Source organism: Nannospalax galili, unplaced genomic scaffold (genome assembly GCF_000622305.1).
Source record: "Nannospalax galili isolate Female #2095 unplaced genomic scaffold, S.galili_v1.0 scaffold155, whole genome shotgun sequence".
Taxonomy (NCBI): domain Eukaryota; kingdom Metazoa; phylum Chordata; class Mammalia; order Rodentia; family Spalacidae; genus Nannospalax; species Nannospalax galili.
In genome coordinates, this window is record NW_008339923.1 from 6954060 (window position 1) to 6979336 (window position 25277).

A 25277-nucleotide genomic window follows, 5' to 3' on the forward strand; every position below is an offset into this window, starting at 1 on the left:
GCAATTCTTAAAGATTTTTTAAATTAAATTTTGCTTTTAATTAATCAAAATTTCTTTGTTGATTTTTTCTTATACCTTCAAAATCATTGGTTTGATTTCTTCCTGCATTCTTCTCTATGTGTAAGGAAACATACATGTAAAAACCAAAGACCACATTTTAAGTGGGCCAGTAATCAGTTTAGGTAAAAATAACAGAAAGCCCAGTAAAGCAAGCTGGCTGGCTAAAGCATAATTTTTTAGTTTATTTTTTTTATGTATATGAGTGTTTTGCTTGCGTGTATGTAGGTACACCGTATGTGTGCAGTACCCAAAGAGGCCAGAAGATGGCATAGGATCTCCTGGAACTGGAGTTATAGACATATTGAACACATGTGGGTGCTGGGATCTGAATCCCAATCCTCTGCAAGAGCAACCAGTGCCCTTAACCACTGAGTCATCTCTCCAGCCTCGAGGATAATTTGATCATGACAAGGAGATTGGAACAATAAGTGTGTCCGATTCAATCAGATCATCCAGTCCTCTGCCTTTTAGCTTCATCCTTAGGTTTCCCTCTGTCCTCATTTGGGCTCCCTCATGTTCATGAGGTAGCCATTATATACTAGGTATGTACCAGATGGAAGGAAGGAGCTGCCCCTCTAGTAGGAAATCAAGAAGCCTATCCAGATTCCCATTGTCTCATTGACCAGGGCTACGTCATGTGACCACTGCCAACTGTAAAAGTACCTGGAACAGCAAGGGCTGGCATTTTCTGCTTGTACTGAGGAAAGATGCATAGAGAAAGAGAAAAGCAAATGGCCAAGGCATCAGGTTGCCATGGTTTCCGACAGAACAATAAGCCAGAGTGTTCAAGATGATGCTAAAAAATATAAAACAATATAGATAACATCTATTCACTGTGGCACATTTTAAAATAAAATATTCTAGCAGTGAATATAGAAAGCAAATCAATAAAACTAAAGGACATACAGCAATTCTCTCTTTGAGGATGAAGTTTACTTAGGGATCAAAAAGGCAGCTTTCCCCTACTCCAGGGCTCCAGAGAGACTGTGTGGGTGATGGGAGCCTTCAGACATCCTTCAGGTGCCTGAAAATCCAATGCCAATTTGTATTAATCCTCTAGGACTTGGGGTGATGTTTGGCCTGAGTGGAAATGCTTATCCCATCTGTTATGTCGTTTGTCTCTGGGAGGTCTCAGCACCAGGTCTCCTTGATCTTTCTGCAACTGAGACTTCTCTATTGCACAGGTAGAAATTTGGTCACTTCATTTGGTCAAATGTAGAGCTTATGACCATCTGGTCCTTTCAACCATGGGAGAACTTTGTAAGGTCCCCCCACCACTTGCCATGGATGGGGATCATGGGTGGGGTGAGAATATGGGGAATTGCAGCCATTTCGCAGGACATTGCCTACCCTCTTAGGGTTTGTCTCCAGTTTCCTTTCTCAATACCCATTCACCGGGGGTCTGTACAAATCAGAACTCTCTTGCCTTGATATGGATGAACTTGAATTTTCCCTCTGAGGAGAGGGCATAAGGCACCTGACCCAAACAGGGCTATCTGTTTCTGTACAATGACCACCCAACATCTCTTTGCACAACATAAACACTCTTCTAAGTTGGCAGTTTCACTGACTTTCTAGCTACACATCCTTTACCTTTGTTGTGTTACTATGCTCTGTATTGCAAAACATAACTCTTTGGTAAAGAAAAATTTATATAATGATTCCAAATAATTGTCAACCACCAGTCCAACAATATATAAAACATAAATAAGACACTGCTCCCTGAACCTCCTTGAAAGTTTCAAAAAGAAATCAATGTACAAAGAATAGTCCTTTTACTAAAAATAGTCACTGCTCCAGTGATATAAGTGGGGAAGAGGAATAATAGATAGAATGGGTATAACTGGGGTAGAGAATGGGAGGGCAGGGCAGAAGAGGGAGTAAGAGGAGGGACAACTAACACTAAAGGCCTTTGAAGGAATCATGTAATCATGTGGAAACCTACTGTGGAAGTTTCTCTCGATATACACAGATACAATATAAAAAGAATTTAAACGTAGTTACTCTATTACAAGGTTTCATGGCCTGGTGTAATAGTGGCACAAATATGGGAGTAACCAGCTTCTAATCATATTTAAGGCCCACTTCACAACAGGGAATCCGTACCTGAAATTATTACCAGGTCAAGAAACTTTGCCTACACAAATCACAAATCATTCTGCTAAATACATGATATTAAACTGACTCACAATGATTTATTGTTATACCCATAGATTAGTACATCCCCTCAGCTCTCACCAGAGAAGCTTCTTTTTGCAGCAGGGATACCTCTATTGCATCTTCTCCTCCAAAGGCTCAGAGATCATTTCAGAAGAGGGGCAAAAATGTTGTAAGAGCCAGATGCTGTAGATGAATACAAGAAAGTATGCTGTCTGGATGACACAGGGTAGTTTCACATATGAACCCACAATGCTTATGATAGCATGCGTGAGATTTGTGCAAACCCAAGCCAGACAGGGCCTAGCATGGATGGGGGAGGTGGTCAGGAAGCCCCAGCCCGGAATGAGGATCTACTGGGAGAGGGAGAGTCAGTTTTCCTTACTGGTGCCATACCTGGTAGTTGATCAGACACCAGGGCTTGGGCCCATATGCGGGAGCACTTGGGAGGCACAGATTAGAATCCACAGGCCTTTAAAAAACAAAAATTAATAAATAGAGAAAGACAAGAAAAGAATAGATAATAATGGAGAATTTGAAATGGGGGGTAGTAGAGAGTAGTGGGGAGGGACTAGAGACTGGGGGAGGGAAGTCTGATTGTGATCAAAATACAGTGTATGAAATTCTGGAATCAGTTGAAATCCTTACAAACCAAAAAGTCACTGCTCTGAATGTTTTCTTTGTACTGAAGCTTGGTCCATGCAGGAAATCCACACCCACTAAATTCCTGCCCAGGTATGACTCAGTCAAATGAAAAAGCACAAAGCTCACTTCTATTTGTGTGTTCAATCTCTTTTATTTGATTGAAAGTTGCTTACTCTAAAGCAAGTGATTTGCATACAGTAACTCAAACAATCTGCCCATGGTCATATCTTTCTCCACTTAAGTGTTATCGTCTTCTTTCACCTTTAGACCCTGTCCGTAATGGGATAGTTAGTTGAACTTGAGCTTCTGGTTCATGCTCCTGGCTGCTTGGGTGAGATGTTTGTGTTTGCTGGTAAGGAAGTTTCTGGAGAGACATTTTCTCTCATAGCCTTCAGATATAATAGCATTTGCAGAAAGTGAGGCAGACCAAAGCAAAAATTCAGAGTCAGCAAAGTCAAGTACTCTGTGAAACACCCCTCCCTGGACTACTTCGAACATTTCAAAAAGAAGCCATATCTACAAGGAAAACTTCTTTTGTTAAGAGGTCATTCATGGGGTCTGGAGAGATGGCTCAGTGGTTAAGAACACTGGCTGTTTTTGCATTGGACCGGGGTTCAATTCCTAGCACCCACATGGCAGCTAACAACCAACCATCTGACACTCCAATTCCAGGGGATCCAATGGCCTCTTCTGTACAACATAGTTGCACTTACATACATGCAGGCAACACATTCATATACATAAAGTAAAAATAATATATAAACATTTTAAAGTCATTCATTGCTCAAATTGTTGTCTTTGAGCCAAATGCTATTTTATACATTAAGAAAGATTTTCTCCCCTCCCACACACTAGAGTCCAGCAGGCTCTCCTACCATGGTTTGAATGTTCCCTCTGAAACTCATGTTGAAACTTAATCCACAAATTTATCATGAGACCTTGGGGAGGCAATTGGGATTAGAAGAGCCCAGGGGATGGGGCTCCATGATAATGGTTAGTGATGTTATAACCAGAGGGAGCCTAAGCTAACACCCTGGCTCTGCCTCCCCCGCGTGATGCACTCCACCATGTTCTTTCTCATGCAGTGCAGGACTGTCACCAGATGCTGCCATGCTCTTGGGCTTTCCATTCTCCAAAACCGTGAGTAAAATAAATTTCTACTCTTTACAAATTTCCCAGTCATGGGTATTTTGTTATAGCAACAGAAGATAGGCTAAGATGCAGCCCCTGCCCTTGGGCATATGCAGAGATGACTGATGAGATTGCTTCTGAAAGGATATCCCTTTGGGTGATGTTTATAGGCAGCATGGCCATTTGTTGAGAAACTAAATTTGTAGAGCAAAGAACTAAAATTCTGAGGCTGTGGATGTAACTCAGTTGATAGCATGCTTGCTTGGCATGTATGAAGTCTTGCCAAGGTTCACCCTCTACCACTGCATGCCCGGGTTTGCTGGTTCATGCCTATAATCTCAGCACTCACGAGGCAGAGGCAGGAGGATCAGAAGTTCAAGATCATCTTCAGCATAGCCATGTTTGAAGTCAACTTGCCTAAAAAATATGTAAAATCCTAACAAGTCCCTATGTCTCTTCAACCTACAGAGCAGACACAGATGGGTCCTGGCTGTGGGCACAGAAACTTGGAAACTTGCCTCAAAGCTCGAGGGTTGGCAGCAGCAGGGTGTTCAACACTGGTTGTCATTTCTGTTTATTTCTAATGATCTTTAACCCCAGGAAGAAGCTCTGCTATTGAGTTCCTCTCCTAGGTGACCAACATTTAGACTCCACAGTCGTGACTTTGCCATCTTTCCAATAGTTACTCCGAGAAAACCAGATTCTCTTAACTGGCTGTTCTTCTCCCCCAAATACTTCCCTATCCCATTCTCGTCCTTTCTGTCAAGATCAGTGCAGAGACCTGCACATGTCCCAGTTACAGCTAGCTACCTCTTTTGGTAGAGAGGAGGGCTGGAAAGAGCCAGTGCAGGGCCGTAACAACTGAGAAGAGGGAGGGAACATTGACATCCAAGGGCAATATCAGCCAGAAATTCTAGCTTCAGAATGAAGCAACCAGATAGTAAACAGAAAGTTTAAATGGGGACCTTTACAGTAACGTCCTCATTCCAAAGGAAGGAAAAAGTGAGTAAGTCTGTGATGGTGTAGCCCTTAGCTCAATAACCACTGCAAGGCTGGAAGCCTTTGAAATGTACAGCGTAGAGACAAAGATTCCTGTAAAGAGACATTACTGGCATAAAGGAGAGTGACTGCTCCAACCTCTCTCAGATCTAGTAGGGGGTTGATGAAGAGCCTGCAGAGGAAGCTTAGTCCTTGGGGGTGTTTGTAGAGTTCTATAGGCTGATGCTAGATGAAGACATTCGACCTACGAGGAAGTGGAGCTAAAATCACATCCTTTCTTCTCACCAGAGTCTGAGCAACTGGCTATGGGACTATCAGGCATTGTCTCACTTCACACACACACACACACACACGCACGCACGCACACACACATGCACACGTTCACACACACACATGACATAGAATTGTTAGAAGACCACCTGACACCTAAACTGCAAAATCCGTATGCAAGAAGTAGGCTTTAGGGACTAGAGAGATGGCTCAACAGTTAGTAGCACAGGCTGCTCTTGTAGAGGCCCCAGGTTCAATTCCAAGCACCCATGTGGTGCCTAACAACCATCTGTAACTCTAGTTCCAGAGGATTCAATGCTATCTCTGGCTTCCACAGGTACTACATGCACTTGGTGCACTTACATACATGCAGACAAAACACTTGGACACAAAAAACAAAAATAAATAAATTTTTTGAAAAAAGAAGTGGGCTATAGGAAGCAGTGGCGCCGACTGAAGAATGAGCAGGGCCAAATCCAGATGTGGCCCTGGCTCAGATGAGAGCTGGCCTAATTGGATTAGATTGCTCCATGGCATGTTCTAAAGAGCTGAAAAAGGCTGATGACCACGAATATCCCACGGCAGAGGGAGAGTTCTAGGAGCAGGAGGGGAAAGTCAGGTTGCCTTAGTACACATGAATCCCATGAATCATGCATGAATCATTCCCTTCCTAGGAATGCACTGGGGAAGGTGCATCATGGTAGGGGAGACATGAGAGCAGCAACCACACCATACTGTTTCTTATCACATTAGCAAATATCCTAAAAATGGTAGTTCTCAAAACTGGTAAAGGAGACAGGCATGCTGACACACAAGTAAGAGTTTCAACTATTAAAACTTTCTGAAAAGCAACTTGGCAATAGATATCAAAAGCCTTAGGAGTATTCAAATCATTTAGCTCAGTAATTACTATAATTAACACTTGTAGGACTCTATCCAAAAGAAATGAGATGAATATAAAGATCTTTTTGCACATATAGAAAAAAAAAATTAAGTGGCCTAGTGTCTAACATTAGTACAAAAAAGTTTATTAATGTCTACTATTTAGGTATTTATAGGAATTAAAATTGTGTTGATAAAATTCTTTGAAGTTCTAAAATAATATCAAGTCCAAAAAAATGGAATTCAGGGCTAGAGAGATGGCTCAAGGGTTAAGAGCCACTGGCTTCTCTTGAAGAGGACCCAGGTTTGGTTCCCAGCACCCACATAGCAACTCACAGCCATCTATAACTCCTGCTCCAGGGCACCCCACGCCATCTTCTGGCCTCCACGGGTACTGCATGAACTGTGTGGTGCACATACATACATTCAGGCAAATACTCAAACACATAAAATAAAAATAAATAAATCTTAACATGGAATTCTAACAATGCATACAAGGAAAGACAAGAAATATACTAAAATATAAATAGTGGTTCTTTCTGGGAGGTGGGATTATGGGAGACTCTGTATTTCTTTACACTTTCATTTTCCACAATAGATATTACTCTAATAGTATCTATTATTATAGCTGTATCTGTTAATATCTATAATTTATACTATCTATTCTAATAAAGGAAGAGAAAACGTGAGAGTAAAGGCCCTGCTGGTTGGTGAGGTGAATTCTGCTATAGATGTAGGTCCAGCTTTGTGTGCAGTGGAATGCTCAATTAAGAGTAGTCATGGATAGGCAGTCACGCCTTAGATTTGAAGTATGCTGTCTCCTTAAATGTTCAAGTGTTCAAGGTTGTTCTCACTCTTCTAGAACAGTCCTCCATCAGTGCTTCTCAAACTTTAATGTGTAGACTCACCAGCTGGGGAGCTGGGGATCATGCTTAAATGAGGACTCTGGTTCAGGATACCTGGGGTAGAGCCTGAGAGTCTGTATTCTCAACAAGCTTATAGAAGTCAGAGATGCTATACAGCTAAGGCTGCAGCTTATTGGGCCCCGTCAGATTTGAGAGGGCTGGGAGGGGCTTGCTGACCTGCATTCTAACCAACCCTCAGATAATGTTGATTGTGCCGATCTGTGGACCTCACCTCAAGTAGCACCCAGTGACACTGATATCTCTATTAACTTGTTCCTCAAAGAGTCATCTAAGAATCAACAGCATCAGATCATCTGGAGTTTGCCAGAAATACAGATGACTAGACCCCCACCTGTAGAATCAGAGTCTTCATTGTCACAGGATCCCTATGCAGAAAAGATTTTGGGATATTTTCATCTGGAAGACACTCCCAAAGAGCCTTTTCCACAGCGTCAGGTGTCCTGCCCCTCCCAGCCTTCACCACGGAACCAAGGAACTCTTTCTTCCAGTCAAGTTCAGCTACTTCCTTGTTTTCCCTATCAAGTTACTTTGGCTCACAGTCAGGGTCATGACCAGTGGCCGATTACCTGCTGGCGAGGGACAGCCTTTGCTGCCAGTTCACTTCCATGAGCAGTGCTGACCATGTCCTTCAGGAGAAAAACATCTCAGCTGTAATGGAGCAAACCTGGAATTCTTACATCAGTTCCTTAAATCAGAACTTCTTACCCAGAAAAGTGGAGGTGACTGAAGGAAACTATTTTTCAGGTAGGAGCGACGTATCTGATGGCAGCAGGGAATTCTGGGGACAGGTAGAACAGTGACCTGTCAAGTGCTGGAAGAAATGTAGGCTCGCTTAGCATTCCTGGTTGCAAGACTTGTATCTAGATCATCTTGGGTGATGCTGTTCTATGAAAAAGTGAGCATCATTTTACCAGCATGAAAAAGTGAGCATCATTTTACCAGCATCATTGCCCTAACGGGGGTGGGGGCTGTCCCTATTTCTTTTTAATATATAATAACTTTAAGGGGGAAAGAAATCTCTTTCCCAAGATGGTAGCATATTGGAAAAGAGAGGAAAAAAATGTTCTGTTTACGGAAGTCATATATTTATCTGCTGAAGTGTTTTCCTTAGCCCTAGGCAGAATGAAATATACAGCCTAGAGATGCTCTTTGCTTGACTTTAAATGCAGAATGTGCTGTCATATTTCCTGCTGGTTGAGGGTTGTTTTTTATTTATTTATTTTTTTAATTTGACAGGGGGTTGGGGAAGGAGGGAAGCTATTCACCAATATTGCCTAGGAAGGGGAAAAATGTTATTTTTGAGCAGTGAATATTTTTCAGTCTGCTAAGAAATTACTGCAATTTGACACATGAAATCTAAGGCACAGATAAGTGTGATCTTGAAAAATTGTCCTTTGTTGGCTTGATGATAACCAAAAAAATCATGTCAATGCTGTAGGCATTTTCTACCGTTAGCGAGAGCTCAGCCTGTGCAGGAGAAAGCCACCCTGCACTCGCTCTGCATTGTTATAGCGAGGAAAATAGGGCTCACTGCTGGAAATGACAGGGGTGGCCACGCTGCCCATTGGGCAAGGCAAATCATGATGGTAACTTCTTGAAAGAAAATTATTTCAAATCACTTTGTTCATTTCAAATCATTTTAACTTTAAAATGAATTACACATTCTGACATTCTTAAGACTCTGCCTCTATAAAAGATGTAGAATTACCCAATTAGTTAGTGCTCTCTTTTTTTTCCTCTTTTTATTTTGAGAAGAATTCATTTGTCTTCTTTGTCATATTTAGCCAATTTGAATAACCATATTTTACTTAAGGCTTTCATTTGCCAATAGAAATGCTAGATGTAAACCTCTGAATCTAATGTCAGCCTTCGACAACCTTCTATTGGTGGTTGCTTTCTTTCAGGGTCACTATACAATCTGTCATTCTCCAAAGGGGATGTCATAACAGTGGTTGCCCTTTTCCCATCCCACCTCAGGGCAGAGCTGAAGGATGGTGAGCAGGCTCTGGGCATGCTCAGTATACCTCTTGAATACGAAGGTACTGTATACATCGCTACCTTTAAGCTTCTGAGAATCTTTGCAGAACATGGGTACGAATGGGAGGGAGGGTCATTTTTGTCTAGTTCTGTCAGGTGAGGTCATGAAAGGAAGCCAGAGTGTCAGCTGGAACTTGATGAGTGGGAAAGCAGGTTGCAAATGGTCATTTTCCAGATGCAGACCTGGACAGCCAACCACACAGTCCTGCTGCTTCTCCAACAGGGCTCTCAGCCCCGAGGGTGTTAGCTGCAAAGCTCTCACAAGTTTCATATTACATCATTGACTAGAAGGTGGGGAGAAAATCCTAAGCTTTTCCTTCCTGAACTGGATGTGATTCTAAGTGCTCCTATGCAGTGTAAAAGCTGATTTTAGAAAGCTACCCACTCCCTGAAGAAAAGACTCAGTATGGGTCCACAGACGAACAACAGAGCTCAGTTGTGGGGTTGTTTTGTTTTTGAGACAGAGCTAGGAATAAAAACATTCATCTTTTGTAATTGAAGGAAAGAATATGAAATAAACAAACCAAAGTTCAAATGAATTTCATATCTATATTGAGTGTTAGGAAACAAAGAAGAAAACCAAAGACAAAGAAAAGGGGTGAGGAGGGTATAGAGGGACATGCAGACACAGACAGAGAGAGAGGGAGACAGATAAATACATAAGGGGGATTGTCAAAATTTGCAGTTTAAAAGAAACAACCAGAAAGAGGTTCCGAACACAGATGCTGGGAAAGTCTCATGCCCTTCGCTCCAAGATAAAAATGTTTCTGATAGTGCCTGTGGGGAGCCATGGTGTCACTGTGAAGGTCCTTGCTGAGGCCCAGCCTTTAACAACACCTGACTAACTGCAGCCAGTTCTAGAAGCAATCTCGGGCCTCTGTAATTAAGGGCGGATCTGAACTGGGTACAAAGGTTGCCAGAATATAAGGTGCTAAATTTTGAGCAAATGAACCAAAGGACATGTTTGATGACTTTTTTATTGATAAAATGTTACAGTACTTAGACATTGACAGAGTGCCACTCAACAGTACAACTAGACAGATGTGAAGAAAACTGTGCAGGGAGAAGTAAGAGCTTTCCAGTGGCTTCTCCATTCTTCTAACAGTCCCAAAGGCTCCAGTCTCTGGCTTTGGGTAAACAGTTCTCAGTTCCTCTAGAACATAAATGAAGACTGTTAGGCAAGCATTCCCTAGAAAAGAAGGACTGAGCATCTTGGTTGTGAAAAGCATTTCTAGGATCAGAGTCAGCCTAGAAGGAAGGAGTTTTCTGGATTGTTCCCCAGACCCCAAATCCCTCTGGTCCTGCCTGCTGACCAGCTCAAACTAGCCAGTCTACCTTTTCCAGGTGTAAAGCCGGCCCTGCCTTTCTCTTGTCTCAAGGCCTTCTTCCCAGCTGAGCCCCAGCATGTTCTTACTTAAAGCTGTAATTCTACGAAGTACTGGACTCAGGTGGGAGTGTAGGGTCCCATGATCAGCTCTGGTAACCCAAAGCTCTGAGGATACACTTGGCGAGCAGGGTGCTGCAGCAGGCAGATGAGAAGTTCCCCCAGGCAACAGGCCTCCAAGTAACCCATCTCCCCTGCTTCCTCTCTCCCACGGTGTACTGTGGCCCACTCCTCAGGAAGCAAGGACAGTAACTGCTTCCACACAGGATTCTGTATCAGCAGTTAGAGGACTAGCCTCCTGGCTCAGGCACCTGGACTGTGTCCCTGCCACCTAGATATCAAAGTTCCACGCTGTAATATAAAAGGGACTTGGAACCTTTTGAGATCTAAATGGCTTATCAGAAGCGGTTTCTCTCTCTCTCTCTCTCTCTCTCTCTCTCTCTCTCTCTCTCTGTCTCTGTGTGTGTCTCTGTCTCTGTCTCTCCAGGCTCAGCTGTGACTGGCAGGGCCAGGAAAAGGGTGAGAGGAGCAGTGAGGGACCAGGGAGCCCCAGGCTGGCCAGAAAGAAGAAAGAGCAGGTAGATCAGCTAGGGGAGGCTTCCTGGAGCTCTCTTGGTGTCTTGGTGTTCCTATGAGCTGCACAGCTAGAATGCCTTCTGCTTGCTGGGAGGTAGGGGGCATGGCTAACCTCTCAACATCTCCATCTCCTAATCTGTGAATTGGGATAATGGTCCAACCACCCAGCCAACTCACCAAGTCACTGATGAGCGCATAGTACTTTAAAATTGCCAAGAGAAGAAGTGTTCCAAGTACCACCAGGACAATTCCCAAGTGGCCATAGCTTTGAGAAGCAGGGTTGACTGAGGCCTGTTCTAGTTACAGTGCAAAAGACAGAAGGGCTGGAGGAACAGAGGGCAGCCCTGGGGAAGGTTAGGCAAACTGGACACCTGGAGAGCTGCTTCCTTCTCTCTGCATTCATTTCCTGATTAGCATTCTGATGTGCCTCTCTGTGTCAACAGCGGCCCAGAGGGTCAGATTAATCAAAATGGAAAACATCTCTCTTTAAAATTGCAATTACAGCCATTATTTATGTTTTGAAATTAATCAATCACCATTGACTACGTTTACTATTTTTATACCATTTTGGGGAAGGGGACAAACAAATTTCCAAGGCCTTGCAGGAGAGGTAGCCCCATGCTGGGAGGCAGAAATACTCTCCTCCGGTAGTGATGGAAGAAAGGAGAGCTGGCTGTGTGCTGGATATTAAAATTTAACAGGCAGTTTCTGTGTAAAACAACATGTGATTTATGATCTTATATTTTCCAGGCTAAAAGCGCGTGTGTTTTTTTAATGGACCCAACAGGAGTCACCAACATCAGCAATGTATTTTGGGTGTGTTAAAGCTGTGTTGCTAGTATGGTGTGGCCATCTTATTAGGAGATGTCAGAGCTGTGTGTGATGGACCACTGTGCTCAATCCAGCTGAGTGGCACTTGGATATACATGGAAAGCATCCATACTCTTCTCTTCCTCATTTCAATCTGTAACATTTTTTCCCTAGCAGAAAATGGATAAGGTTTATCTGTGTGGCTACACAGTTAAAACTATGCTCACACTAGTTGTGGTGGATGTACTAAAGAGGTGGAGGCAGGAGGATCACAAGTTTCCGTCTAACATAAGCTATCTATATCTTTGGACCTGGAAACCCGGCTCAGTGATGAAGAGTGCTTGCTGCTCTTCCAGAGAATCCAAATTCAGTTCCCAGCACCCACTTCAGACGGCTCACCATCTCCTATAACTCCAGCTACAGGAGATCTGACCTCCTCCTCTGGCCTCTGTGGGCACCACATACACAGACACATACACATAAATATTTAAAAAAAAAAAACACACACATACATTTTGAGCAAAGAAGCAATGCAGTCAAAGAAAGGAAGATTCACACTCCTTACATATAAGCTATTAGGGAAGAATTGGTACCAATATCTCTCCCCCACCATAGATATGAAAATCTTTAGATGGCCCTTCTACAAAACAGCATGTATTTTCATATAACGTACACATATGTTATATGAAAGACTTGATGGCATATAATGTACATTGTATAAATAGTTCCTATATTGTTTAGGAGTCATGACAGGACAAAGCCTGTTCATGTTCAGCACTGATTCCACTTTTGTTTTTAGAACACAGTCTCATTATGGAGCCCAGGCTGGCCTTAAAGTCACTATCCTCCTGCCTTAGCCTCCTGAGTCAATTTTCCCCCAAATGTTTTTAACCAAAGTTGATTCAATCTGAAGGTAAGAAACATGAACATTAGTAGGGCTGGATGCTTTTCTAGCATCTTCTTTTATACTTATTGCTCCAAGAGCTGAACTGGACAGTTATTAAGAATCTACATGACCCAGCAAGGACAGGAGAGGTAGGCAAGAAGCCCCAGGCCTGGATGAAGACTGGCAATTGTTAGCTGCTGTAGGAGAGAGAGTCAGTTTTATTTAAGGATATGATACTGGATAGGCTGACCGGACTCCAAGAGCATTTGGGGAACACAGATTAGACTCCGTAGGCCTTTAAAAATAATCAAAATAGAGGACATGAAGTCGAGGGAAGGAGGCAGTAGAATGAAGGTGGAGATGGGGGTCTGAATGTGATCAAAATAGATTGCATGAAATTATTCTCAAAAAATCAATGAAAGAATTTTTTAAAGAATCTATAAGACATAGTAAATCAAAATAATGATAATGAAATTTGAGACAAGGGTTTGAGCAATCAGAAGGATTTGTTTTTTAATATTGGGCTTTGTCATAGCTTACTTGTGTCCCCAAGGATGGATATTCTAACAGGGAAAAAGGCAGGCACATAGGCACACAGTGGGTGCCTCACCCAGGCACACTGGCTTTTCCAAACTCCTAATGTAATACTGAGTGAGAATCATAGAGGAACGCCACAGCAATGGTCAGATTAGGAGTCCTTTACTAATAGCCAGCAGTCAGAAGGAGGGCTAATGCCAAAAGAACTCTCAACCCTGAAGAATCAGGGAAGGGTTTATAAAGCTTAAAAACCACAACTATACATGCCAGGGGTAAAGCCAACAACAATAGCTACATCAGATCACCATAGTTAAACCAGACCAGGGGCAGGTCAGTTAACAAAAAGGTTTTCAGATAACAATAAGTTTTGGTTAGGCTGGGTAGAAGGATGTGTTACCTGGATGGGCTACCTGGATACTTATAAGTTTCCTAGTATTATAGAAACAATGGGCTCCATGAAGGTGCAGCTATAGCTGGGAAGGAGGGCGTGCTATCTAGATGTGCTACCTGGCTACTTGTAAGTTTCCCAGTATTGTAGAAACAATGTAGCCCCTGAAACTACCTGCAGGAGATGTTCTGGCTGGCTGGCTACAGTGGGAATGGCTGGTCAAAAACAGGGTAAAGCAAAAGTCTGCTAGAACAAAATGGAGTTAGTTTTGCCATTTCACTAATAGTTTCTACCACTCCCTGCAGTTTTCTCCAGAAGCCTGTTTCCCAGCTCCAAGCCTCAGACCCCTCTGTCTCATGAAGTTAAGGTCCAGAAGCCACAATGTCCAGCTCTACCCTGCTGTATGAAGTACTTATGGGTATAATCACTCTGCCCTGCCCCAAATAAAAAGCCAGAGCACCCAAGAAAAGTGCCTTCCCAACCCCAGAACATGTGTGGATAAACCAGATGCAACCCAGGAGGTGCTTCCTTGACCCCAGACCAAAGTTCTAGCAGACAGAGACCCCTATGCAAGTCAGTCATCTTTCTCCATACACTGAAATAATGTGTTTAAGTGTCCTTCCCCCATCCACCACAAACCAAGTTCCAAGGACTAATCTTGCACCTAACAGAGTGGCTAGCAGTTAGCAGATGCCTCGTGTGTTGAATTGAACCAAGGCATTCATAGGAATTAATTACTGGGTTCATCAACATGAAGTATGATTGTCACCTACCCATTTGATTCCTTAGCTTTCTTCCAATTAGGAAAATGGATGATCTGCTAAAATTGAATGGACAGTAGGCTCAATAATAGCCTTGTGAAGCAATTTATGGCTTATCCATCCCCACATTCCTGACACTGTGGGCATTTCAGCATCGTTGTCTCAGACCCAGTTTGTTAACTTTGCAGATAAAAAGATTTTTCAGCTCTCAAATCCTATTTGACTGCCAAAGCCCCTACTAGGATTCATAGCAGAGAAAAATACATTTTCTGCTTACTCCCAGAGCATGTTGTGTTTTGCTGTTAAGCCCAGGGAAGAGCTTCTTGGAGACTGTTGAGGATCTAAGGCCAACACCTGCATGCATTTCTCAGCTTTCCATTCAGAACAAAGGCAGGGAAACAGGAGCAGGATAAACCCATTTGCCATCCATGTTAGCCCTACTTTAAAATGCCACAGTTCATAGAACAGCATTGTCTAAAGCCTGGGGAATCTAGTGCATCTCCCATCGCAACTGCAAGCAATTCTGCCCTGATTGCTGTAACCTAGATGACCGTGCATTTTGCTGTACAGGGAGAAACTAATGAGATGGAGAGCTTTCTGGGATGGGAACCTGCTGGCCCACTGCCTAATGCACCATGCCCGGGACCTCTGGGAGCCCACCTCCCGGATTGCCGACGTGCCTGGTTGCAGCAGAACACGCTGATGTGTCTGTCAGTGGTGATAGGATGTAAGTGGACTGTAAAATAGAACAGCAGGTAAAGGGAGACCCTGCAGGGAAACAACTAAACAGCTCCTCCTCCCAGCACACCAGATATCAGCATCACCACTGGAATAGCCTCTTCTCTGATAACAGGGCAGTCTGCCCGGAGCGCACATTAAGAGCTCAGCTGTGGAAACAGGAGGGGAAGGCCATAGTAGGAGACCGTGAAGTAGCAGCTTCAGGCCTGGTGCTCCATGTCAGGGGCAGAAAGTTCTGCTTTAGTCTTAGTGATGTGTCTTGGAGCACCTGGCTGCGCTGTCACCAAGGTTACCAAGTAGGAGGGCCACTGGCCTGTTCTTCGCTGTACTTGGTCATTTCAGTTAAAGAGGGAGGAATTAAAATAGACCAGAAGACATTGATGGTCACATTGGGTCAGCTGCTGACCAAAGGAAAGAGGGACTAACAAAAGCTTAGACAGAACGTTGTGGCGGTCTCAAGAGAAGACTTGAAGCTTCCAGAAACAAACACTTGCCTGACATCTCATGTACCCTATCAGCTTCACTGACAGAGGCAAGCCTTGACAGAGGGTCCAACTCATGACAAATGACTGCATCACAGCTGTGTTTCCCTTCGTGCCTCATTTGGCATGTCTTTTCATCCAGAGGTGCGTGCTGTTGGAATCGTGGTGGGTTGGCACACTGAATAGAACAAACAAGAGTTTTTTAAAAACACAAACGTTCTGTTTTGGTTGAGTCACCAGCTCTTTCTGAGGAAGAGTCAGCAACACTCCTTACTCCATCGAGTAGCCGTGTCCCAGGAGATTCAACACAAAGGGATGTCTAACCCGTCTCTCTCATGCTTCTGTCTGCTTGGTTATAAGGCAAATGGACTGCTGGGGAGTATAAGTAAGCATTACCAGAGTTGTGGCCAGTCCCATCTGGAATGTCATAGCTCTTGTGATGGAGAGTCTACTTAGCACGTGGCTTCACCAACTTCACCGACAGGCTTCTCTCCCCTGCTCTGTACCTCTGGCCTCTACTCCAGATGCCATCACCCAAACACAGACGGATAATCCTTGTCATTTGACCAAAAGAATCATGATCATCTGTAAGACAAGATGTGAAGCAAATCAGCTTCAGAGCACCAGCTACCCTGAGCTTTTCTGGAGAAACTGAGGCATGTGGAAGCTTATGTCAGCCCACCTCTTCTTCTGGGCTCTTTAAATGGCAGACTTTCCCAGTGAACTCTGTGGGGAGCAGCTGCAGTTACTTTTTGCCACAGTCTCCCTCTCCAACACCAGGCTCATTGGACCCAGAAGTTGGCGGAGGATCTAGAGCGTCCTCCTCTGCCCTCAGCCTTTTTGGTCTTCATCGTACCAGCATTCTTCCTAGTCCCAGAATTCGGCTTTCTGCTTTTGCAATGAGCAATGCTTTGATCTGGGAATTGGCTATTGCAATGCTGGGTGGCTTGCAGGAAAGAACATGAGTCCAGAGCCAGCCTGGGAATGGACATGAAAGCCCTGATGAAATCATTCCTGCCCAAGCTGCTCTCCTACAGGCAAGATGGTCCTTCAGGCTTCCACCCACCTCTAATTACAACCAAGAGAGGCTTTCTGGGCATGATACATCTTAGCTGGAAAACTGAGACTATCCTCAAACCACCTTAGAAGTGGGATTGTTGAGGCTGTAGATTTTTGAGTGTGTACGTGGTGTAACATAGGACCTAGTAGATTGCCTCTCTGAGTCCTATCAAGGGCCTGTGACTAGCAGAGACACTGGGTGATGACACTAGTAGGTCACAGTAGGGAAGATATGATGGTTAATCCTGCTAACCTAATGGGATTTAGATTCACTCTGGAAACAAATCTCTGGGCCAGGCTGTGAAGGATTCCTTAGATTAGGTTAACTGAGAAAGAAAGACCCACAGTAAACATGTATGGCACTATTCCATGGACTGAATAAAATTGTGAAAGCAAGCTGAGCAGAAGCACCCACAGCCCTCTGATTCCTGACTGTAGATGCAATGTGACCTGCGACCACACCTTCCCACAATGAGGGACTGTGGCCTGGAGCTGCAGCCAAAGTGAACACTTCCTTAAGCTGATTTTGTCAGATATTTTTTCACAGCAACAAAACAAGTAACTAACACAGAAAAGAACCTAGGTGGTGGTACAGGCCCTGTGTACAGGGAGAAAGCCTCAGAATGGGTCTCCTCCATTCCCCTGTGTCTGGTAGCTGCCCAGATCATCATAATGGTTGTGAGATGCTGACCATGAAGCAAGAAATTAATCACAAAATTCTTTCATAGGAAATAAAATCCTGTTGGCTTCAGTTCTCAGGTGAACCTGGAAAAAGCAGAATAAATATGTATTGTATGAATTACTAACTCTCTAAGCCTTCATCCCTATATCCAGCAGGAAACTGCTCTAAATACTGACTTTGCTTTCATGAAACTCAAATGTGTTTACATAAAGGGCAGTACAGTATGGCCGGGATTGTTCAGAAACACCTTCAGGCCTCAACCTGGTCGCCCTGTTGCTGGCACCATTGGCATAGAAAAGCTGATGGTGAAATGCAGACGAATTTTTTTTTTTGAGCCAGTGGCAAACTACTGACACTTTGAAACCAGCCGAAACGAAGTGTTAGGTCATGGAAATCCTCCAATATTGCGCTTCAGGACCATTTTATATTGCTTTCTGCGTGTCAGTTTTCTGACTCAGCCTCAAAGCTTCTCTCCTCACCTAGACAATGAGGCAGGTTTCCCAGGTTCATCAGGTAAGGAAACACATGTCAAGTGCATGGTGCAATGGCCAGCGCAGGGAAAGTCCTCACTAAATGGAAGCCTATTAGTCTGTTCTATGAAGGGAAGCACCCTTCCCCATAGACTAAGAAGCACTGATTTAGAACCAATGATTTTCTAAAACCTCTTTCTCCCTACCAGGAATAGCCCATTATTCTTGTAGAGCTATGCCATTTTCTAGAACTTGTCAAACTCGTAGTCTTTGCGTGTCTGCACAACCCACATGAATGATTCCCATGCCTGGGCTGTCATCCTGGGGTTCTCAGCAGCAGAACTGAAGGATCCAGTGAGTCACATTGCTTTGAAGGCCCTGGGAAACTTGGTCACTACAGACAGCCTGAATGACCATCGGGAAAATCCTACAATGTGCCCTTTTATAAGAACTTGGCCCACTGTCTGCTCAGCTGATGCCCTCCTCAGACAGGATTCATGAGCCTGTTGCTCCACCCCTTGACTCAGTGACGCTCTCCCTGGTATGGCTAGTTGACAAAAAATGTGAACTAATTTTAAGGCTCTTAGAAAGGAGTAGTCATGTCTGTTTTTGAGTCTACATGGCTTGGTCTATTCTGATGTGCCAGGAAAACTTCTATTAATTTTTTGTTGTTAAAAAATTCACCTTCTTTGTCTGAATCCCAATAGTTAACATATGGAAGCAACCTAAGTGTCTATCGGTGAATGAGAGGGTAAAGAAAATTTAGTATAGCTACACAGTGGAATCCTATGCATCTTTTATAAGGATAAAAGGAAGTGTCCTTTGTAACAACATGGATGCATGTAATGCTGAGTGAAATAAATAAAGGAGGCTCAGAAAGATAAAAGCTATATAGTCTCAGGTGTAAGTGAAATCTTAAAAAGTGAAAGTAGAAACAGGGAGCCATGACTACGAGGGCCTGAAGGGGGTGGAGAGTTTGGGGAAGGGTGAGATACTGATCAAAGGGGTCAGTGTTTTGCGGCACACTGTACTGCATGCTAACCACATGGGGTAATAGTGTCTTGCATATTTTAAGTTACTAAAATAGATTTTAAGCATGCTTAGCACAAAATGTGATAAATTGGTGAAGTAATAGATATGTTAATTAGCTTGACTGAGTCTTCCTATATTATGCATAAAAGGTTAAAACAGCACATTGTACCCTAGAATATACAGAAATATTATTTTTTAATAGAAGGTAAAATTTTAAATTTGTCCTTTTCCTAGGTATAAAAAGTCACACTGTTCTCCATAGAAAATTAGGAAACTGGCCTTCATTTTAGAATAGCTTATATTTGTACTACGAGTTTGTTCAAATATGGCCACCTTGGTCTACATCAATGATGGAATAAGTAGGACAGAGAGCCAGGCCAGGTATTTCACTGTGCAGCGATCCTTCTCAGAGGGGAACAAGAATGAGCTCAAAATCTCCAGGACACTTCTTTTGAAGACAGAGCTATGTATTGAATTTTTCCTGGAGTTGATGACAGAAGGGGTGTCAAGTTGAACCAACCACTTTTCTTCACCACTGAGCTCATCTGCACTCAGCCTTTCTCTGCAGGCACCCTGCTTCCAGGAGGTAATGAAAACCTGACAGTTCTTTGCACTCAGGAATACATTTTCCTTCCGAGTCATCAGAAGACTAGCTTCATTAAACTAATCAGAGACTGGAAGCTGTGCTATTACGTCTTCAAATATGCAAGTGAGTCAGTGAAGGTAGCCTAGTTCTGATTATGTGCATCTTCAGCTCCACTGTCATCATCTTAGAAAAGCAGGTTGAGTCTTCTGAGGGCAAGAGCCACAGTGGCCGAGAAAAAGAACAAAGAGCCCAGGAAAAAAAAGCAAAAAGACAAAACAAACAAACAAACAAACAAACAAAAACCATGCCTATCTGGATTGATCCTGAAGACCAGTGAGTTTGAATGTCTTTTTTCTAGCTAACTTCTAAAGAGTAGAACTCAGGAGGGTTGATGGGCTGAATAGCACATAGGTGAACAGTGAACCTGGACTGTGAGTTCACTGTTAGGGGATGTTGCTAGGAACAGCACAGCTGTAGAACACCTCCATTTTGCCGCAGTAGGACCAAATCCCAGGTTAGTGTGGCCCGCTTTAGGCAACCATACCAGCTGGCCTGGAACATGGTACTGGCTCCAGGCCAGGGAAGTTCCTTTAAACTCCTTTTTTTTATTACCCTGTCATTGCATAATTGTACCGTTTACTTACGTCACTCCATTCCATATACTCCTGTTACCAGCTTTGTTTCCTCATCATTGACAATGGCCACAGTGACCTAAGAAGGAAGCCAAGGTTCTCCCCATTCTTTCCCTAAAGAGCCCCCCAAATGCCAAGGACTTAGTAATAGTGTGTTGTTCTTTTATTATAGATTTGGATTAAACATAGGAATTGATCATTTAGTTACATCTAAGAAATATTCAGGGGTGATGACAGGTGATGGTGAGCCATCTGGTCTCCTGATCCTACCACTCTAGGTAGATAAGACAAGTCTTCCTTATGAAGGGCTGGAGATGGCCTGATGGTCCAGTCTCAGGGAGAAGGTAATTGAACTTGTATGTTGATACAGCTGTCTTCATTAAGCAAAGGAAAATATGTTCATGAGTTTTAAAATTTGCTTTAGTATTTGACTCAGTTTTCTTTCTTTTTTATTTTATTCTATTTATTATTTTTATTTTATGTGTATGAGTGTATTGCCTGCATGTAGGTAAGTGCAGTGTCTGAAGAGGTCAGATGAAGGTGTTAGATCCCCTGGAACTGGAGTTATGGACAGTTACTAGCCGCCATGTGGGTGTTGGGAACTGAACATAGGTCTTCTGCCTCAGTTTTCTTTCTTTTTTATTTTATTCTATTTATTATTTTTATTTTATGTGTATGAGTGTATTGCCTGCATGTAGGTAAGTGCACCCCTGTCGTGCAATGCCCGTGGAGGACAGAAGAGGCCTTTGGATCTCCTGGAACTGGAGTTACAGACAGTTGTTAGCTGCCATGTGGTTGCTGGGATTCGAACCTGGGTCTTCTGTAAGAATAACCAGTGTTCCTAACTGCTGAGCCATCTCTCCATCCCCCTCAGTTTTCTTTGATCATGGTTTTTTTTTTATATTTTAGAGTTATTCTGGCATCTTAGCTAGCTAGTGGGAAAATAATTTTAAAATATCAATTCAATAAGATGCATAGTTTAAGGCTTACAGGGCTGACTCATGATAATATCACCATAGTGCTTTATCCTTACATGATACCTTCCAAAAGGAGGTTGAGAAAAAAAAATCTTTGAGCCCATAATTTAATTCTTGTGAATGAAATGAAATGAAATGAATTCTTAGGAGAGGCACCATAATCTCTTATTTATAAATGGGGACTCTAGATATAAAGGGGATAAATAGCAAACTGGATTCTTTTGTAGACTCATGCTCAAGTTTCTGATACTCAAAAGCACAGAGTGCAGACTCAAACACATACCCAATATGGTACTTGGAAGAAGACAAGAGAGTCTCTAATTCATCCATTTTCCCAAAGTTTGCTTTGTCTCGTTAATCAGCCTCTATTATTGTGACAAAATCCATACAAAAACAACTGAAAAAGTGGAAAATACTTTTGGCTCATGGTTTCCAAAGTTTCATTCTCTATTGACTGGCCCTGTGGCAGCACAGTACATCACGGCAGGAGCATGTGGTGGAGGAGGCTCCTTGCTTCATGATAGCCAGGAAATAAAAAGAGAGAGACAGGAAGGGGCCAGGGTTCTCCTGCCATGGCATGTCCTACTTCCTTCCTTCCACTAGGCCTCACCCTCTTGAAGGTTCCATCATGCCCCAACAGCACTACAGGCTGGAGAACAAGCCTTCAACACATGGACCTTTTGGGCACTTTTAAGATCCAAACTATAAAATTCACCTCTCCCTTGTTTGGCTCTCCCACCTCCACCTTACTCCATAGAGCAAAGCCATTTCTCCCTTCCCTGTCATGGTTTTATAAACAGATCTGTTTTCCCAGAAAATGGATTATAATTCAGCAATGAGAAGCTTACTGAGCTACCAGCCACTAGTTGATCACTTGACAAATATTGATTCATTTAAAATCACTATTCCAGTTTATGGATACAGAAATGAAAACTGAGGTCATCCAATTGGATTATGCACAACTCCCATCTGGTTTTTGGACCCTGGAATGTGGTTGAAACATCTGTGAGACCAAGTTGTTCTTAGGTGCTTGCCTAGTGCTAAACTCTGTGCTGGGCACCCAGGATGCAGAATCCCCAAGGCAGGGATGATAAGAATCTCTCTATCTCTGTGAGACAGGGGTTGAGGGGTGTGAGTACAACATAAACTAATTACAATGCAATACCTTCAGCAACACACCAGATCCATGGTCTTGGTGTTATTGGGATGTTAAGGGGGTACTGGCCCAGCCAATAAGGAGCCCATAGAACCTTGAGAAGAAGGTGGGTAAGCAGGGTCTCAAGTCTGTTTATAGAAAACCAGCCTGGGCAGAGAAAACCCCACGAACACAACATGGCAGGCTGAAAAAACCCAGGTGTGCAGTGATCTGAGGGGCTGTCCTCTTGCCTGACACAGAAGTGCGCATGGGGACAGATAGAGCTGAGGCCACACAGGTGGTCAAATGATGGGTTATAAAGAACCCCACATCCCATTCTATACTAACTGGGTAATAGGTACTCCTGAAATGTTCAGTTTTTTTGTTGAGGTTTGTTGGTCAGGGTTTGGGTGGGGCTCTAGCAAGGCCAGGTTTGGTCTCTGGTTGTGGAACTTCTGGGACCCTGCCTCCAGGCAGCTGGGCATAAGTAGAAATATGGGCAGTCTTGGGTTCAGAATTGTTCTCTTGGAGGAAATTTAAAGATCCCCATCACAGTCCGGGGCCAGAAGAGAGAATGAGCTTGTATAAGAAAACATGAAGAATTGGAAGTGAGGACAGATAAAAGGAAACCCGCATTTAAGAGCATCAAGAAGAAAAGGAGGCCTCCAGAGGACATGAGAAAACCCAGAAAAGAAAATAAACTGAGTGAGCTATTTCCAGAAAATTCATTTGGCCAACAGTACCAAGTACTGTGGACTCAATGGCCACTGAATGCAGCTACAATTTGGACTCAGGGGGAACAGCTTCAGTTGAGTAGCTAGAGCCTGGAACAGGATAGAGAAGGGAGAGGGAAGGAAGGTGAGGCAGTGGAGAGAGTGGGTAGAGAAAGCATCCATACTCAGCCCAGCAAGGAGAGGCTGAGAGAGACAGCCTAGCAATACTGCATTTCAGAGGGTTTTTTCCTAAGGAGAAAATCAATCATTTTGTCTGTCTGTCTGTCTGTCTGTCTGTCTGTCTGTCTATTTATCCTTCCACTGTCTATTATCTGTCTATATCATCTATTTTTGCCTATGTCATCTATCTTTTTATCATCTATTGTCTGACTCTATCTTCTATATATTGTCTCTGTCGTATACCTATCCTCTCTATCATCTATTTATCTGCTGTAGAGAAAAAGCCTGGAGACAGGTAGAGGCTAAAGATATATTAGGAGAAAGGGGCAACTTTTAGAGCTTTGCCCCTCAGGAAGTGAGAGGGGGTGGGATACCTGGAACCATGGAAAAATAGCCATGGAAGAGATACCAGGAAACATGTGACTTCTGACAGTCTGGGGAAGACAGTCCCATATCTGGTTCCTTCCCACCATCATTGGAGCCCACAGAAATAAGAAGCCAGCGATGCAGCAATATTATTGTGGCTAACAAAACCGGGGGAGAAGTGTGGGGCTAGGCCTTTCCTCCAACTCTTTTCTCCACCCACCTCCCACTTCCCTGACTCCAGCACTAAATTCGAAACCAGGCTCAGGACCAGCTGCATATCACAACATCATATGCCCAAGAAACACTTCCCAGTATACCATGGGGTATATTTCAGGTCCCAGGGATGGTCCCTCTGAAGAGACAAACAAAGATAGTCTGGGCCTGTACTGCCTCCCCCTAGACACACCACTGATGGAGCAAGAAAGAAGACAGAGAGAATAGAGAGGCTCTTTCTACCTTCTGGATTTTTCTGGAAGGCTAAGACTTTATATTTAATTGATTTAGATAGGAATGAGGAGAAGAGATAATATTTCCCATGACACATTAAAAAAAGTTTGGAGATGAACAAACAGGAAATCAAAGAGTTGGTGGTTATTTGTGTAGCTGGTAGTGGAAAGATCTCTGTAAGCAGCAACCACCAACACAATAGTTTTTAAATTTTATTTTATTTTTTAAAATATGAGTATTTTGCCTGCATGTATGTAAGTGCACCACATAACTGTAATGCCCACAGAGGCAAGAAGAGGGCATTGGATCCCATGGAACTAGAATTATGGACAGTTCTTAGCTGCACGTAGGTGCTGGGAACTGAACCCAGCCAGCCCTCTGCAAGAGCAAGCAGGGTTCTTAGTCTCTGAGTCATCTCTCAACCCCACAGTAAGATTCTTAAAGGATGCAGAAGTTCAGTTAGACAGGAGCAATAAACTAAAGAGGTCTATTGTGCACCATGGTGCCTGTACTGTAGCCCTCCTTTATCCTTGGGAGATACATTCCAAGGTGCCTCAAGCTGTCCCATGGATCCCTGAAACTTCAGATAGTACCAAACCCTATATTCTATGCTTACATGCCCATAATGAAGTTTAACTTATAAATCAGGCACTGTAAGTGGTTAACAATAATGGCTAACAGTAAAATAGGACATATATAAATCTCTTTCCACCCCTGTAAGTCCTCCATCCTCCCTCAGGTCCCCATCCAACTTTCATGTCTTTTTGCTTTGTTTTTCTTTCTTTATACCCCACTGGGTTTAACCAGGGCCAGTTATATGGACATAGGTATGAGGCTTTCCACTGGAGCCTGAGTAACTCACCAGTGGTTATGACTTCCTCTCCCCAAGCAGCCTTCTACTGCCATTAGCTCCCCTCAGTGCTCATGGGACCCCACCCCCTCTATGACTGAATGCATGTGGGCTCCATTTTGTGCAAACCTTATGCAGGCAACTTCAGCTGCTGTGAGTTCATGAGACATGTCAGGTCCATAAGACTGTTTCCCAATACTGCCCCGCTGTCATCGGGCTTTTGCATTCTTTCTGTCCCCTTTCATGATGGTCTCCCAGCCTTACAGGTGTGGTATGGGTGTCTCATTTAAAGCTGAATGCTGAACAGTCACTTGTTGTCAGCACCTTGGTCAAGCATGAGTCCTTAATTTAACCACTGCTCCCTGCAAAAAAAAAAAAAAGCTGTGGTATGGGTCTCATTTAAAGCTGAATGCTGAACAGTCACTTGTTGTCAGCACCTTGGTCAAGCATGAGTCCTTAATTTAACCACTGCTCTCTCT

General features: G+C 43.4%; 1 protein-coding gene across 1 annotated transcript in view; it reads left to right on the plus strand.

Moving 5' to 3' along the window:
* Nucleotides 1-7723: 7723 nt before the first annotated feature.
* LOC103735451 (protein THEMIS3-like) overlaps nt 7724-25277 on the plus strand; it is a 65492-nt gene continuing 47938 nt past the window's right edge. The window contains exons 1-2 of the mRNA XM_008834705.1: nt 7724-7814; nt 8975-9109. Of these exons, the coding sequence (XP_008832927.1) occupies nt 7724-7814; nt 8975-9109 (226 nt within the window). The remainder of the gene's footprint in view (nt 7815-8974; nt 9110-25277) is intronic.